General features: G+C 42.2%; 1 protein-coding gene across 2 annotated transcripts in view; it reads left to right on the top strand.

Annotated features, from left to right (window-relative positions):
* PIK3CG (phosphatidylinositol-4,5-bisphosphate 3-kinase catalytic subunit gamma) overlaps positions 1 to 16,154 on the top strand; it is a 202,812-nt gene that overhangs the window by 137,081 nt on the left and 49,577 nt on the right. The window contains exon 11 of one of the 2 annotated variants that reach the window (XM_085654135.1): positions 9,828 to 10,067. In XM_085654135.1, the coding sequence (XP_085510261.1) occupies positions 9,828 to 10,067 (240 nt within the window). Of the gene's footprint in view, positions 1 to 9,827; positions 11,781 to 16,154 lie in introns of those variants that run through there. The other variant, XM_085654136.1, reaches the window with a different exon arrangement.

Here is a 16,154-nt window from a genome sequence, read left to right as displayed (position 1 = left end):
ACTGGCACCAAAGAGAGGTAAGGCAGGGCAACGTGAATACTAGGAGTGATGCAAGGAAAGCAGAGAAGGGGGAGTAAAGGAGTTACAGGGTTCCGTTTGAGAGAATTGAAGGCGGCTGTATGGATTGGCTTACAGGGGACGTGTCAGGAGAGTAGGGATAGTATGGTGAGGGGCTTGTTGCTACAGGACAGGGGAGGCTGGTGCACGACGGAGATGGTGATCCTCCCTTGCTGCTTTGTGCAAGGGCTACAAGGCCTCGAGAGTTACTGCCGAAGACCGAGAGCATACCAGTGACCTCTCCAGGAGCCACAGACTTTGCCATGGAGGCTGTCATGATGGAGTGGATGAGATGTGTGTGCTCAGCTCTCTCCCAGGGCTGGAAAAGGCAGGAAGTGACCAGAAAAACAGGACTATCCACCAGCAAGAGCAATGTTCAAGAAAGTGCTTTGAACCATAAAATAAGTCTGTGACTACAGTGATGGTCTAAATGCACTTACACGTAGTGTTTCAATAAAAAGAAAAAAGTAGCTCCCACTACCCAAGCAGTGGAAGGACAATCTCAAAGTAAGCAGTCCTTGGGCCATTCTACAGGGAAGGGACAAATACGTGAACAGGAAGTGAAGCCGGCATGCACTGACCTAAGAAAAACAAGGAAAGGAGAGTGATGATGAAACCAACCAATGGGGGGCCCCTAAACCCCCTGAAAGTAAACAAAATGTCTTGTAAGCAACAGCGTATGCCCTGTCTCAGGCGAGACCTAAAAAAAGGCAGATCACCAGCAGATATAAATTCATGCATAGATACACAGGCTTTAGCGCTGCTCTTTCTCCTCTTTCCTGCCTTTTGCAGGGAGTGAAGCAGGTCCTTGCACAAGAGCTTGTCATTAAATGTAAGTTTGTCTCACAATTGCTATTGCTTGGCTTCTTATGGACTCCATTGGAAAGAGGCTTGTTAGCTCACGCATTTAATAATACCATATCTCAAGTAGGGTTGGGCGTAACTAGGGTAATTCAGTGTAGCACAATCACACAGAACTACCTGAGAATTCAGCGTGATTACGCATAAATATGTGAGAAGAGTAATTCTGCATTTAGCTATATTTCTTAGTGCAAAAAGGCCTCCTCGCTTCCAAAATGGGTGTGAGAATGCATTTTGTGCTAAGAAATATCATTAAATGCAACAGAACACAAATAGCGAGCACAAGCAGCGGCTTGTACTTGCCAAATCTGCTCTCAGAGTAGGATTTTTCCCCAACTTACTCCCAGCATTTAGCACTATTTTCTTAGCACAAAATGCCCTCTTGTGTTCAAAATGGGGGCGAGGATGGATTTTGTGCTAAGAAATATAGCTAAATGCAGCAGAACATGAATAGCGAGCATGAGCAGCTGCTCGTGCTTGCCTAATGTGCTTTCGCAGTAGGATTTTCCCCCCAAAATACTCAAAATTACACAAACAGGAGTAATTGTGTAATTGTCTGTAATTCTACGTCAAAGAGTAATGCAGAATTACCTAAATGACTCTAGTATAATTGAATTCCGCCCAGACCTAATCTCAGGCCTGTTGGCTACTTTTGTCAATTTGTAGGAGGTATTCATTCTGCTGCCGGTCGTATCATTCCTCACAGATGACAATATGAGTGATTCAAAATAACTATAACCTGTACAGTCTCACATGTCTATATATTACAATTGCATTACCAGGCTGTTGTCACAGTACAACTCTGAAATCATGAAATCTGTGTTCACCTTGTTAAAGTCAAAATCCATTTCTCAAATTCACCTGCCACTTATTCTTCATGCTAGAGTCTGGTCTAAGATTTCCAGATTGTTAGTGGCTCTTTTGACAGGCTCAGGGTTGTCTTCAATTGAAACCGGATAGGAAATACTGTCTACTGATTCATGTTCTATCACAAATAAACATCACTCCTTTAGCCATTGTTTAACGTGTCAATGATGACTCCGCTTGTGGCCATGTGCCGGTCCCTTCTGTCCTTAAGAAGAACAACTCAGTGGCCCCAGTGAACACATGGGCAGTACCACATATCACAGAGGTAACAGCTTCATACATTGCTAGTGGTGAAATGGGTCAATGGGTACTCCCTGTGGATATCTGCCTGTAACCTGGAAACACTAACTCGAACCTCCTATGGGTCGACAATGGCTGTTATCCTTCCAAGGTCGAGTCAGATAATTCAACTGCACATTATTTTAACGCAAAAAGTGTAGCAGGCTTTTTAATTCTAAACTATTATTATTGTTATTATTAGTGGTAGTAGTTGTAGTTGTAGTAGCAGTAGTAGTAGTAGTAGTAGTAGAAGTACTACTACTGATACACAAATACAAGAACAACTTTTGTGCTCAAAGAGACAACGCTTTATGGAAAAGTATTGTGCCACTCAAATGTGTGATACACAATTTCGGTCTTTGCCGTTTACCTTGATGCTTCTCTGGTCCACAAATGGGACCTAACTGCAGGCGGAGGGCTGGGGAGCGGGATATGCGCTGTGCAGCTTCCTGCAGCTGACCATCCAGGAATACTCTAGGTCACTTGTGTCTGCTTTTGGTGAAGGTGATTTCAAAGTCACACACTTGTCTCCTGGTGAGCAGGTAGGACAAGAAAATATAGGTTCAAGTGTCTCCTCGAACCAAGAATTAGGATGGTTTAGCACAAAATGGCAAAGCATGTAGAGGCTTTCCCACTGGTTTACTTTTTTTTTTTTTTTTAAGTTCATAAAGTTTTTATTAGAAGAAAATGTTCAAATGTTACAGAATAAGACGTAAAAATAGGAAAGGTATAACAAAAGCAAATATCAGGATAAGTAATGGCACTAACATATGCTGTAATATGAAACATCAAAGATTCAAAATAGTTAGAAACAAAAACTGGTACTTGATGTAAAATAAGGTAATAAAAAGGGAAATGAGATATACAATATAAGCCAAGGAAAATTAAAAAAGAAACAATGTAAAAAGAAAACTTTGTTTAACAATAACAGGAAGTTATGGAGGTTTAGAAACTTCTTGTTGTAACGGAGATAAGGACAGAGAGGTACGAGCACTTAAGTCAAAAAATACTGTAACTGGGCTCCACAATTCTTTTCTTTTGCTAGCTAAGGTTAAGGGATAAACAAAAGTCGTGTCCAATCTGTGATTGTAGCAAACAGCATACCACCAAACCTTATAAGATAATTTGGTATAATCTTTCCAATTTTTAGTTATTTGTTGAAATGCTACAGCTAGTAGCAAGTCAATTATCCTAACACTATGAGTGCAATGATCCCAGATAGGAGATAGACTTCCTAAAAAAATGTGAGATAAGGAAAAGGAGTGAGTGGAGGAAAAAATCCTATTAATTTGAGACCAAACCTGCTTCCAAAAACTGAGAACATGATGACAACCAAAAAGCATATGGAAAAGGCCTGCACATGGTGAGGAACAGGACCAACATTTGTCAGAGGCATCTGGGAAGTGTGTGCTAAGGGTGAGTGGTGAAAACAATAAACGATTGTAAATAAAAAATAATGTTTGAGTAGTGTTGGCAGCTCTAGAAGATCTGCGAATCTTTAACCACAGTTTGTCCCACATCTGAATGGACCAAGAAGAAGTGAAATCTTTTTCCCACTCTTCCTCTGTCACGGATTTGATGCGGGGGAAGGACTGAGTGTGGAGAAGGGCGTATATATTTGAGGCTTTAGAATGCTTAAGTAATAAAGAGTTCAATGGGGACACATCAGGAGGCGCGAGGGATGATGAAGAAGGTACAGCAAGATGAATCTCGTAAGCTTGCTGTATAGCGCGAGTCAGTAACAAATATTTGGCTCGAAAAGAAAGAGGTAAATTAAAAGAAGTGGCAGCTAAATCAAAGGAAATAACCTGAGAATGCTGAAACAATTGCCGCACCCAAATAAGTCCACGAGTTCTCCAGGTTCTCCAAAAAATTGGCTTATTTTTGATCAAAATGGCTGTGTTGTGCCAAATAGGTTGATTAAAGAAGGATGAATCTGATGAACAGGAAAGAAGTTTAAAAGTGTGTTTAAGAATGGGAGTTGAAATAGACTGAGGTCTACGTGAAAACATAAGGTATTCTTTGAAGGAGAAGGGAGAAATAAAAGACTGTTCTAAGGTCAACCAGAGAGGGGAGGATAGTGAGGAGTCTGCAATCCAATGAGAGACTTGATGTAATAGGAAGGATTTATGGTACAAGGAAAAGTTTGGGAAATTCACCCCACCCTCTCTTTTGGAGCGCATTAGCTTATATAAAGACATACGAGATTTTTTATGTCCCCACAAAAAGGAAGACAGAATAGAGTTAATTTTCTTGAAATATTTCAAGGGAATAGCAAGAGGTATGTTGGATATAGTGAACAAAACAATGGGAGAGAGCATCATCTTAATTGTGTCTAATCTTCCCCACCACGATAGATAGAGAGGATGCCATTTACTAGTAAAAGTAGATAGTTTTTGTATACAGTCGTCCATACACTTAGTGACAGTACCCGAGAGAGAGGAATGAAAATTGAGGCCCAAATATTTAATAGAATTAGGACTCCAAGTAAATCCTGAAGCTGTAAAGTCATCTTTAAAAGTCATTTTAGTAAGTGGTAAGATTTCGCATTTATCTTTATTTAGTTTGTAACCAGATACCTGAGCAAAAGAATGAACTTCATCTAAGAATGATGGAAGGGAGGAATCTGGTTGGGATACGAATAATAAGATATCGTCAGCATAAGCTGCCATTTTAATATTGGAATTATGAAAGGTAAAACCATGAATACTATCGTTCTGACGGATTCGTAAAAGAAAGGGTTCTAAAGCAAGATTAAACAGAAAAGGTGAAAGTGGGCAACCCTGTCTAACTCCTCTCCTTAGTAAAAAATAAGAGGATAATCCCCCATTTGCCGAAATTGCTGCTCTAGGACAAGAATAAAGGAAGGAAATCAGGGTAGAAATTTTCGATCCAAAACCAAACCACTTCAAAGTTTGAAAAAGATAAGGCCATTCAACCCGATCGAAAGCTTTTTCCGCATCCAAAGCTATTGCCGCGAGGGAATGGGGATAGTGTGAGGTCTTAGAAATAATATCACAAAATAATCTAGTATTGTCCGACAACAGTCTGCCCTTAACAAAGCCAGACTGTTCTTTCCCTAAAAGTTCGGGTAGGAAAGACTCCAAACGTAAAGCTAGTGCTTTAGAGAAAATTTTATAATCAATGTTTACTAGAGAAATCGGGCGATAATTTTTACAGTGCTGTGGGTCCTTACCCGGTTTCGGGATAATACAAATAAGGGCATCAGAAAAGGATACAGAAGCGGAACCGGTTTGAAGAAAGGTAGAGAGAAGCAGATGTAATTTGGGAATTAGCAAAGTTGCAAAGCAGGAAAAAAACTCAACAGTAAAGCCGTCCGGCCCCGGAGCTTTTCCATGTTTGAGAGTATGGAGAGCGTGAAGAAGATCGCTGCGAGTAAGATCGGATTCTAAAGAAGAAAGGTCTGGAGGAGTATTAAAAGGAGAAGTAATGGTTGACAGAAATTGGGAAATGGACTGCTCAGACGAAGGTGTTTCTGAAGAATACAGTGTTTCATAAAAATGTAAAAATTCTTGTAAGATATCATCACTTTTATGTTTCAGTGACCCATCATGACCATAAACAGACTCAATGGTGACTTTGTTTTGTCTCACCTTTAAATAATTGGCCAACATTTTACCAGCCTTGTTCTGCCCACCATAAAATTTAGCGCTAGTCTTTAAAAGAAAATTAGAGGCATTAAATGTGGAGTCCTTATTAAATTGAAGCTTGGCAGAAATGAGATCATTTAAGCAATCCTTTGATTTAGAAGTATAGTATAAGTGCTCCAATTGTTTAATTTTGGAGAGTAGAACATTAGTATCTTGTTGGGCCTTTCTTCGCTTACGTGAGACATAGGTAATGATAAAATCCCTGGCCGAGGCTTTGAAAGCGTCCCAAACTACAGGAAATGGAACTTCACCAGTGTGATTAAGCAAAAAATAATCATGAAAAAAAGATGTAAAAGAAGAGACAAATTGTGTGTCAAGAAGGAGAGCGTTATTAAAACGCCATTTTTTAATGGAAAGAGGCTTCCGTAATACATCCAAAGTAATAGAAACTGGAGCATGATCTGAAATTAAAATGGAACCTATATCAGAAGAAATAAGGGACTGAGTAAGGTGATGTGTGATAAAAAAATAATCTAGCCGAGATTGCGTTTGGTGAGGGGGTGAGAAAAACGAGTATTCTCGTGAAGTAGGGTTGCAGAGTCTCCAGGCATCAGTAAGTTTATATTGTGCAATGAGGTGAGTGAAAGACTTTTGTGATTTATGTGGAATGTAAGCGCTAGTTGAACACCTATCCAAAAAGGGATCAAAAACTTCATTACAATCACCTACTAAAATGAAGTTATCAACATAATGTTGAGTGATCAATGGAGCTAAAGAGGCCCAAAAAGAGGCGTCTCCACATGTTGGAGCATACACATTCAAAATGGAAATGGGAACATTGTCTAAAGTAAAATTAACCAACACCCATCTGCCTGAAATATCAGCAAAATGCGTCACTGACTTAACTGGAAGAGACTTTTTAAATAAGATCAGAACGCCATTCCGTTTACCATCCCCTGGGGAAAAGTACATTTCACCCACCCAACCTCTCTTCAATTTGGCGGATTCATCTGACGATAAATGAGATTCCTGTAAACAGGCTATGTCTGCATTGAGTTTGGTCAAATGTGATAATACTCTCTGTCTTTTAATTGGCGAATGTAAACCTCTAACATTCCAAGAAATTATTTTCAATGGCATAAAACATTATTAAAAAAGCACATCAAGGTACCAATTAAGGAAGAGGCATGAGAAAGAAAAATACTAAAATCGTATATGCATATAAAGAAAAGACAGCAGAAATAAAAGAAGAGAAATTCATAAAAAACAACAAAGTGAAAATCAGTTATATGATGAAGAGAAAAAGGAAAAATAAAAAAGAAAAGGAATAGAGAAGAAAGATGAAAGGACTGAATCAAGAAGAAAGAGCAAAAAGTGAGCTGAGGAAAAGCATAGCAAAAAGAGAAGTAATATGCTAGGGAACAAAAAGAAGAGAGAGAGAGAAATGTAAAAACAACAGAACAAATGAAGAAGAATAAAAAACTTACATACTGTTGAGAACAAACAAAAGGAGAGGAGGGAGAAGGCCACATGAAACAATGCCGGGTCAAGAGCTCCAAAGGGAAGGCAGGGAGGAAGGACAACCGCGACAGACTCTAAGGACATGAAGGAAGATGGTGATGTGAAGGAAGAAATCTGTGAAAAGGGGGAGAAAGGATGGAAGTTAAATGTTAAAAACACATAAATTCAACAGAGAAACAAACAGTCAAGAAAATAGTATAATCATAACAATCATGAAAACCAACAAGGAACCAGGCATAAAAGCATTAATATGAAATAGGTGAAAAGCCACCAATTAAGAAGAACCAGAGGAAGCTGCAATGTCCATTTTGATAGTAGTTTGAGAGTACAGAAAGCTCTTCAGTTTCAGCGGATCATCATAAGTAGTAGTCTTGTTGTTGAAAGTCACCTTGAAAAGGCAGGGATGAAAAAGCCCATATCTCGCTCCCAAAGAACGAAGCTGTGGTCTAAGTGAAAGAAATTCCTTGCGCCGGTCAGCAGTGGATTTAGCATAATCTTGCGCAAAGAAAAGCTGATTGCCAGACCATGTAAGGCGAGGAAGAGCCTTGGCTGCAGACAGGACGGTGAGTAAATCTGTATACTCCAGAAAGAAGAGGATAACACCTCTCGGCCTTTTAACATGAGTAGTGGAGAAACCAGTAGGAGGAGGACCTAAACGGTGCGCCCTTTGTATGTTAAGAGTAGTGGATTCCGGCAACTGGAGAATCTTCGGCAAAAAGGACTTGAAAAAAGCAATGGCATCAGACCCCTCTGAATTTTCCGCCAGGCCATAAATGCGAAGATTATTCCTCCTACTTCTGTTTTCTAAATTCTCAATCTGCTTGTGGAGTGCAGAAACTTGGAGAGATAATGGATCCACCTTGGCAACAGAAGAAGTAAGAGTATCCATAGATTGTTCTAGAAGGGTCACACGACCATCAATAGTAGACCATTTGTCAGAGAGCAATTGAAGAGTAGTCTTGGTTTCCTCAAGAGTGGATTTAGTTTCCTCAATAAAGGGGCGTAATGCCCTAATTTCACCCAGAAGGACATCCATTGTTACTGAGGAGGTTTGTTTGGGAGGAGAAGGTGGATCTTTTTTTAGTCGTTTGGTTGAACCTTTGGTGAGACCACTAGTTTGTGGAGCTGAAGTAGAGGAAGAGCTTTTAACAGGATCAGATGAGTCATCCATCTCTAGACACTGGTATCTAGAACTCGTTTGAAGTAAAAATTTACGAGGAGTTGAAGAAGGTTTGCGCAATTCCTTATATATTCTACCCATAAAGGAAATGACAAGTACAACTAAAATATATCAGAGCTAATAAACGAGCAATACAGAGTTTACAACATGGGTGAAATCCGAAGAGTCATAAATGACCACCTACATTAGCAGTTATGAAGTAATTAATGATTCATCATAATAATACTGCTAGAAAACTGAATTGCGCAAAAGCAAGTGCAATGAGAGGTAAATAACACAATATAGAAAGCATGAAATGGAAATATGATGCATAAACATATTAAACCTGGCATAAGTCAAACATGTGGTTGCAGCAATTGAAGGAAAGTAGGCTGTAAGGAAAAATGTTAGTAACATCCAAAAGTGTGAATAAATCAACACTGTAATACTGCAGTTGAAAGAGCCAGGCCAGCTATGTTGAACATGAAAGACTAGTCAGCATAAAATAAAATGTAGTGAGGAACCATTCTGATACTATAGAGCTCACTGGAGTAAGACCTCGGAAACCAGCCTCAACAAAATGGCGGCCGGAGAACAAAGGAAAAACACCTCACACGATCACAAAATCACAAAATAAATGTCACCAAGATGTGGAGACAGCAGATGATCCATCGTTGGTGAAGTAGAGAGGGGAGCAATGTCCAACTAATGACAAGTCAGACTGCAACATCACTGTGATTCAATAACGAGAGTCAAAGGTGACAGGAAACGAGAATCACCTAAAAAGCGCTCCAACAGGATCCAAAAATAAAGAAAGGGCATTGCAAGTTAATCCGCAAGCTGTCATTAGGGAGAATTAACATATAAAACCGCCAGCAGCTGAATTCGTCGGTAGACGCTAAAAGCGTAACTCCGCAGCATGAAAACAAAATGGCGGTCGCTGCACTGAATGATGGCGCCTCACGCATCTGTTGAAGGGAAAAAGTATAGCCACAGGTCGAGTCTAGCAGCCAAAATCACCCCATCAGTTGTTCACCTGTTCCGAAGTCGGAGACCATGACTTCTAAGGGTTACCAGATCGCAGGGAGTCCCGTCGGGGCTCTCATCCTCCGCGCCGTCCGGGAGAGCTACAAGGAAGCCGCCATCGTCCGCGGGCGCTAGCCCACTGGTTTACTTTTGATCTCTACTGGTGTTTGTTGTGTGTAAGTATGTGAAATTAGTTCTGTGTATGTAATCTATCATCAGTGGGAGTGCTGTGCTTGTTTGAGAATTAGAACGCCAAATCTCAAACACCACTCTCAATTTATTAAATTTGAATTAATTGTCTTGTGGGCATCTGCCCCCAACCTTAAGTGATGTGAAATAGTACTTGTGTCTTGCTGTAGAAAACTGTTAATTCCCTTTGTCTGCTTCTGTACTGCGTTAATTGTCACCTATAATTACTTCAATGACCCGCCTCTTCTCTTCCTCAGGAGGTCTGTGTGAAGGCATACCTGGCTCTACGTCATCATACCAACCTCCTGATCATCCTCTTCTCCATGATGCTGATGACGGGCATGCCGCAGCTGACCAGCAAAGAAGACATCGAGTACATCCGGGAAGCACTAACTGTAGGCAGAAGCGAAGACGAGGCCAAAAAGCACTTCCTGGACCAGATCGAGGTTTGCAGAGACAAAGGATGGACCGTGCAGTTCAACTGGTTCCTGCATTTGGTACTGGGGATCAAGCAAGGAGTGGAAAAGCATTCTGCCTAGAAATATTTATTTCTGCAAACAATTTAAGATGTTTGTAGCTGGGCGATGTGTGATGGAACAACCACACACGTTCAGCATTTATACATCGTTGGAATGGTCTACTGTAAGGTATTATTAGCTGTAGGACACCAACTATAATTCCATTAACTAAAAACAGCAATGAGAGCAGTCGCATAAATATGAAAAAGACTTGCAGAGTTTCTCACCTTTTGCCTGACGTGTTTTCTTCTAATGCTTAAATCGCCTTACATACAGGGTAGGACTGAGGCAAAAAAACAGGCCTAGGCACCAAAATAAAAGTGTCCCTCATTAACAAGGCAGATAGATACCCCCATTAACAAAGGAGATAGATACCCCCATTAACAAAGCAGATAGATACCCCCATTAACAAAGAAATAGATACCCCCATTAACAAACCAGATAGCTGGAAAAGTGGTAATAGCAAGGAAATCAGAAGTGAAAAAGCGGCCAAGCTGGCCATAAACCGGCCCACAACTGCTAAAAAAAACGACCGACACAACGATCAGTCAGACCAGCCCATCGGGCACCCCCTGATTGCCCTATAGGCCGGTCCTAACCTGCTTACACACAACACGTCACACATTGACACAGATATAGGTGTGCACATGTGACTTACAGAAACTTGATAATTCACAAAATCCCCAGCATACGCCAGGGAAAAATATGATTTTCTAACTTTCGACCATGACGTTTGCTCGAACCTTACAAGTGTGGATTGTCCTAAATGTAGAAAGTCTACTTGTATTGCGTTTGATTAACCCCCATCATTGCCTAGGATACTCCAAAGCTTGACTGCAGGGTCATGTTAGCTCCAAAGGACCAGGTGAAGCAATGGAGATGAGGTTTCAGACCAGTGGTGCTGATGGTAGCACGTCAGAATCCCTTTCCTCCAGGATCATCATTAGCGTGTGAAAACAGTGACATGAGCCACATAGCAGTGGCCTCCACTCTGTCTGCAGGACACAAAAGGGAAGCTCGCCAGGCATCATTAATCCCACTGCACCTTTCTTCCGGGCGGAACACATGAAGAAGGACCACCACGGGCGATATGTCTCAAAGAGAAAGATTCAGGGGGCATCAGCTCATGTCAATTAGAATCTGCAGCAGCCGATGTTATAAGATGAGGCAGTGGAAGCAAACCCTCTGTTCAATCTCTGCAGGACATTTTTTAACCTAAGTTCCAGTTTTATCAATGGAAATAAATGGTATTGTCTTGTCAGTGGTTAAGAAGGTCTTTCAAGTAGGAGTGGCAATGCAGTATAGTTAGCTCGCTATAGAGTGGACCTGAATCAAGAAAAAAACAGATTGTATGTTTTTGTGAACACGAAACAGCAAGAGGAATTGATGTCTAATAAGGCAACCAGTGTTCGTGGGTAGAGCTATGGTTGCTGGAAAGAACAATGTGTGTAGATGAGAGCACCCTTCTAGTCGTAGGAGCGGCCTACACCATCTACCATTGTCCGGAAATATGTTGAGACTGGGAGGAGGACACAGGGTGACAGAACCCCCAGTAACAACACTGTGGGCGTTCATTCCCTTTACTTTCCCTACATGGCATTCTCACCTTACACCCAAATGAATATAAATAAATGTGGTTCTTAACTATCTTCTTTCAGTCAAGTTCCTGAAATAAATGGTTTGTGTTTTTAATCAGAAGTTCAGATGCCTTCTTTATCTTTTCAGTCATGGCCTGACTCATATTTGGACTTTGAAAGATTCAAAAGGTTTCTGCCATCTTGTCTGTCAAAGAGGTAACAGGAAGCACTTTGGGGCTCATGCACAAAACAGATTAAGTCTTAGTGAGTAGACTTAAGATGACAGACCCGACGCACAAGGAGACAGGTAATAGTTACAAGCTGCACACTGTATTTCTGCTACCTGTCTACCCGTCACAGGGGGTGCACAACTATCTGCCTAATGAATATTAATGAGGCAAATCACTATTTACAACATGTGAAAGGCTACAAAGGGATGGAGACCTACAAGGAACAGCAGATCACCATACCTGTATTTCCAAACTACACTTTTTTTGTGTGAAGCAGACTGTGTTTCTTGATGGAAATGTTCTGCTTTTTAAAATATTTTTTTTATCAGAAGGAGCAGGCAGAGGTCCCTCTGACCCTTGCTGCTTGTCACGGGTTGGCCAACGGCATCCACAACAATCATTGGCCTAGCCAATAGGTCTCGCCTTTGGGACCTTATACGTGTTTAGCCATGCAACAGTTGCATAACTAAATACTTATAAGGTCCCAAAAGCGAGACCTATTGGGTATGCCAATGCTTGATAAATATTGGCACAATTGTGGTGGTGGACCAAGAATGTGGGATATTAACTGTTAAGAAGGAATTAAATATGTTAGTGATGAGGGGGCCCCATATCTTGTGCATATATTTCTCCAAATCCATCAGCACCCTATCTGGGCCTGGTGCTTTTCCTCCTGAGCTATGTTTAATGGCCACTTCCACTTCCTGCAATGATATCAGGAAGGTCGGTAAGTTTTGCACTCTGTCACTTAAGGATGCTAGCATATGTGGCTCTTCCTCAATATGATAAATGGTGGAAAAATGTGTAACCCAATCTGAACCAGGAATATTGTTTTGCAGGTGACAAGTAGAAGGGGAGTTCCTTGTTCTAATTTATTTTTATTAGAGCCCAAAATGACTTACTATCCTTCCCATCGAGCTTTGCTTTCCAGGGACTCCCAATCCCGCTTGGGTAGTTCCCTCTTCCTGTGGGAGAGGGCAGCTTTGTACTCGCTACGGGCTTGAAGAATCTCTTATCTTATCCGTGGCTGAGCATTTAGGGCCGCTCTCAATTTATGGTTCGCCTTGGAGCAAGCCCCATCAACTCACCTAGGATCTGCAAGAGGTGAGTGGAGTGGTTTTAGCATTGAATTCCTAATGCAACGATTTAGCCTATTGTAGTGCCAAGCCATCATCTCATCTCCACTATCTGCTAGGCAATTGAGGAACAGGCCTAAATGTGATTGAAGTAAGGTAGGCAATGAATCTAAGGGTTTGTTCAAGCCTCAAACCAATCTTGGCCGTCTGTTGAGTGTTGAGTAATTGAAACTAAATTACTGTTGCGCAGGTGTCTCTTAACTCGTAATACCAAGGAGGCACAGAGGGCGTTCTAATCTCCCCAAACTGTAGGTATAATCTCTCCTTTGGAAAACCATGAGGTAAAGTTAGCGCTTACAAACATATCATCGATTATTGAGGCCTAAAAGTAGGAACCGTACTATTGGTGCTGCCTAAAACCCCAAGCAAAGCAACCAGGTCATGAGCAGGGAGATAATTCAGGAACTCTGCCCCCCCCCCCCCCCCTGCGTACTGGACAATGGCGTGGTCGTCTGTCTGGTCATCATTGCTCCGGGAGGCCCTATTTAGTTTTGCATTAAAGTCACCACATAAAAATATATGGAACTGCGAATCACAATGTACAGCTTTGGCTTGTATGTCAGATAAAAAATTCATCAATATTATGTGAGCAAATAGCATTTGTAAAGTCATTGTTGTAAAAATGGACCAAGTAAAAAGCGTGATTTGTTTTAGGTATGTGAATTTTAAACGCTATAAAGGAGGATGGTGTATATTTAACTTGTGAGGCCTCTACCTGGAGGTTTAGACTGACCCATATGGCTAGCCCACCCATAGCCCGACCCCGTGTTGATGGGATTGCGGGGCAGGGATAACAGGCAGAGCCTTCAAAGTGAGGTGCAGCTGTAACCCAGGGTTCCTGCAGAGCAGTATATCACTCTTTTGAACAAGTAGCTGCCAGTCTAAATGATCAATCATAGACAGGGGACTGTACTGTGGGGTTATAGTGTGAGGCATATGGGCCAAGTGTTGCTTTACAGTAGCTACGGTGGGTATTGCAGAAACCTTTCCATCTGACTGTCAATCTAAATCAGAAAGTACGCCCTACCTGTTGGCTGTGGGCACGATGCATGAGTTGCTACCCTGTCTAATGCTGACTCTGTCTGGCGGGTTGGGAATACCCCAGGACAGTGTGCTGTACCCAAGGTGCGTGGAGGGGCGGCTTCCCAAGACACGCTGCCACTGCTCTAGAGAGAGATTATTCAAACATTGCATCTGGTAAGGGGGAGGCCTATGACAATAGCCAAGTGGGACCAGGGAGATATGGCCGTTTGCTGCAATACCTCCTGTGTTTGAACAATTAGTGGGCCAGGTATGGGAATCTAAAATGTACCACAATACAATCACCCGAGGATTCTGGATCATTTGGGCCTATCCAAGCACGCCTCCTCACGTGCAAAATGTCGTCACCTAAAAGAGACAAGCCTCTATGGAGCACCAGCCAGTCTTTGGTTTTGTTAAACAGCTCCTCATATGACTCCCGCTGTTCCTTTTCCAAAGAGGGTGCAATCAGCAGCACGACTACATTGGGGCAGGCAGCCAGGGGAAGATTAATTATTGATTGTTTGGGAGATGGTGGTATTATGAAAACTTTGCCTCCACGACCCTTCGGGGTTGTGTTGCTTTAGGGGTTGAAATATATGTGGAATCAGCATCCCCCTAAGCGCTGTGCGTCTGTTAAAAAACTGGTCGGAGGTGCGTAAAGTGATAAAAGAGGGAGCAGATGGTGTATAAGATGACTGACTACCATCCGCCAGGGGGTTATCATTTCCTTTGTCGATACCTCCATGTGTAATAGGGCCGTTGTTGGTGGTGCTTGTTTGAGCAGGTGAATGACCACCACAGAGTGGAAGAGAAACCAATTTAGTTTCAGCGGAATCCAAGCCTGAAAACAAAGGGGAAAGAACTGCTCTAAGTGCAGCTCATCGTTTCTCTGAAAATATCTCCGAGTGACTTGATAAGATTTCGTTGAGAGAGTTAGCACGCCAGTTCTTGCTTTGATGTGGTGAAGCAGAAATCCTTGGGCTATATCCATGTACATCCTCTGTTTCTTGTGTGGAAATGATAGAGGACGGAGCGGGAGTACCAGTCTGTTTACAGACTTTGCCTCGTTTGGATTTCCTTAAAGTTTTGGGCTGGGCGTCCTGTTTGTTTAAAGGAGCGGTGGTGTTAGAGAATACCGAGGGAAACATGTCCTCGCTGTTAACACTGGGATCCTGGACCCTAGCAGCATCTATATCATTAAGGGGTGGGACTGAGGGCGGGACCCGTCGGTTTTGCTGTGGGAGTGGAAATAAGACCTCGTCACCTACTTTCTTCTTGCCCATGTCTACACCAGCTGCTCAAACGTTAATGTTAAAATCGGTCTTCTTATGAGGGCCTAGGCAGGCAGGATGGGGAGCAGAGAGTAGAGAAAACAAGCGTTGGCTGCGCGCGAGCGGCCGGAGACGCGATATATGGTGGGGGAGGGGGAGAAGCGGGAGTTGTGTTCGCGCGTGCGTCATCGCGATCGCAATCGCTCTGAAAGCGAAAGTGATTGCGATGATGCACGAGTTTTCAAAGTGCGGCAGAAGGCAAGCGCGCGTGCACGGTCACGTGAACGCAAGCGCTAGGCCAGCCAGCAGCACTATGAAAACTCACATACAAAATGTCTCTCCGAGCCAGCGCATGTGCTGGGCTCAGCGAGACCTAAAAAGGAAACAGTCCATCTGTGAATCAGTTACCAGCTCTTTTGAGATGTCTTTAACTGATCATTGGTTTGTGACTGCAATTGCGGTCTTCAGCTATTGGTGAACAGCACTGCAGTTGGCAATTAGGAGGGGATGCCCCATTCACACCTCCTAATTGCAATTCAAAATTGATTGAAAAACCCATTTTGCGAATCTGAAAGGCTTTTCCAACGTGCAAAATGGGTTTAGTGAATAGACAAAAACATTTTGCAGATGCAAATCAAGCGTCTGATTGTGAGTTTGGTGGACGGGTTACTTCATCACAAATGTGACAAATATCCTGTCCGCCGTATTACGAGTTCCATTATATCCTATGGAACTCGTAATAGGGCGGACAGGATACCCGTCACGTTTGTGATGGAGTAGCCCGTCCGCCAAATCGTAATCAGGCCCTAGGTGATTTTGCAAATCTCAG

This window comes from Triturus cristatus, chromosome 4_1, assembly GCF_964204655.1.
Source record: "Triturus cristatus chromosome 4_1, aTriCri1.1, whole genome shotgun sequence".
Taxonomy (NCBI): domain Eukaryota; kingdom Metazoa; phylum Chordata; class Amphibia; order Caudata; family Salamandridae; genus Triturus; species Triturus cristatus.
This window is presented reverse-complemented; position numbering and strand designations above follow the sequence as displayed.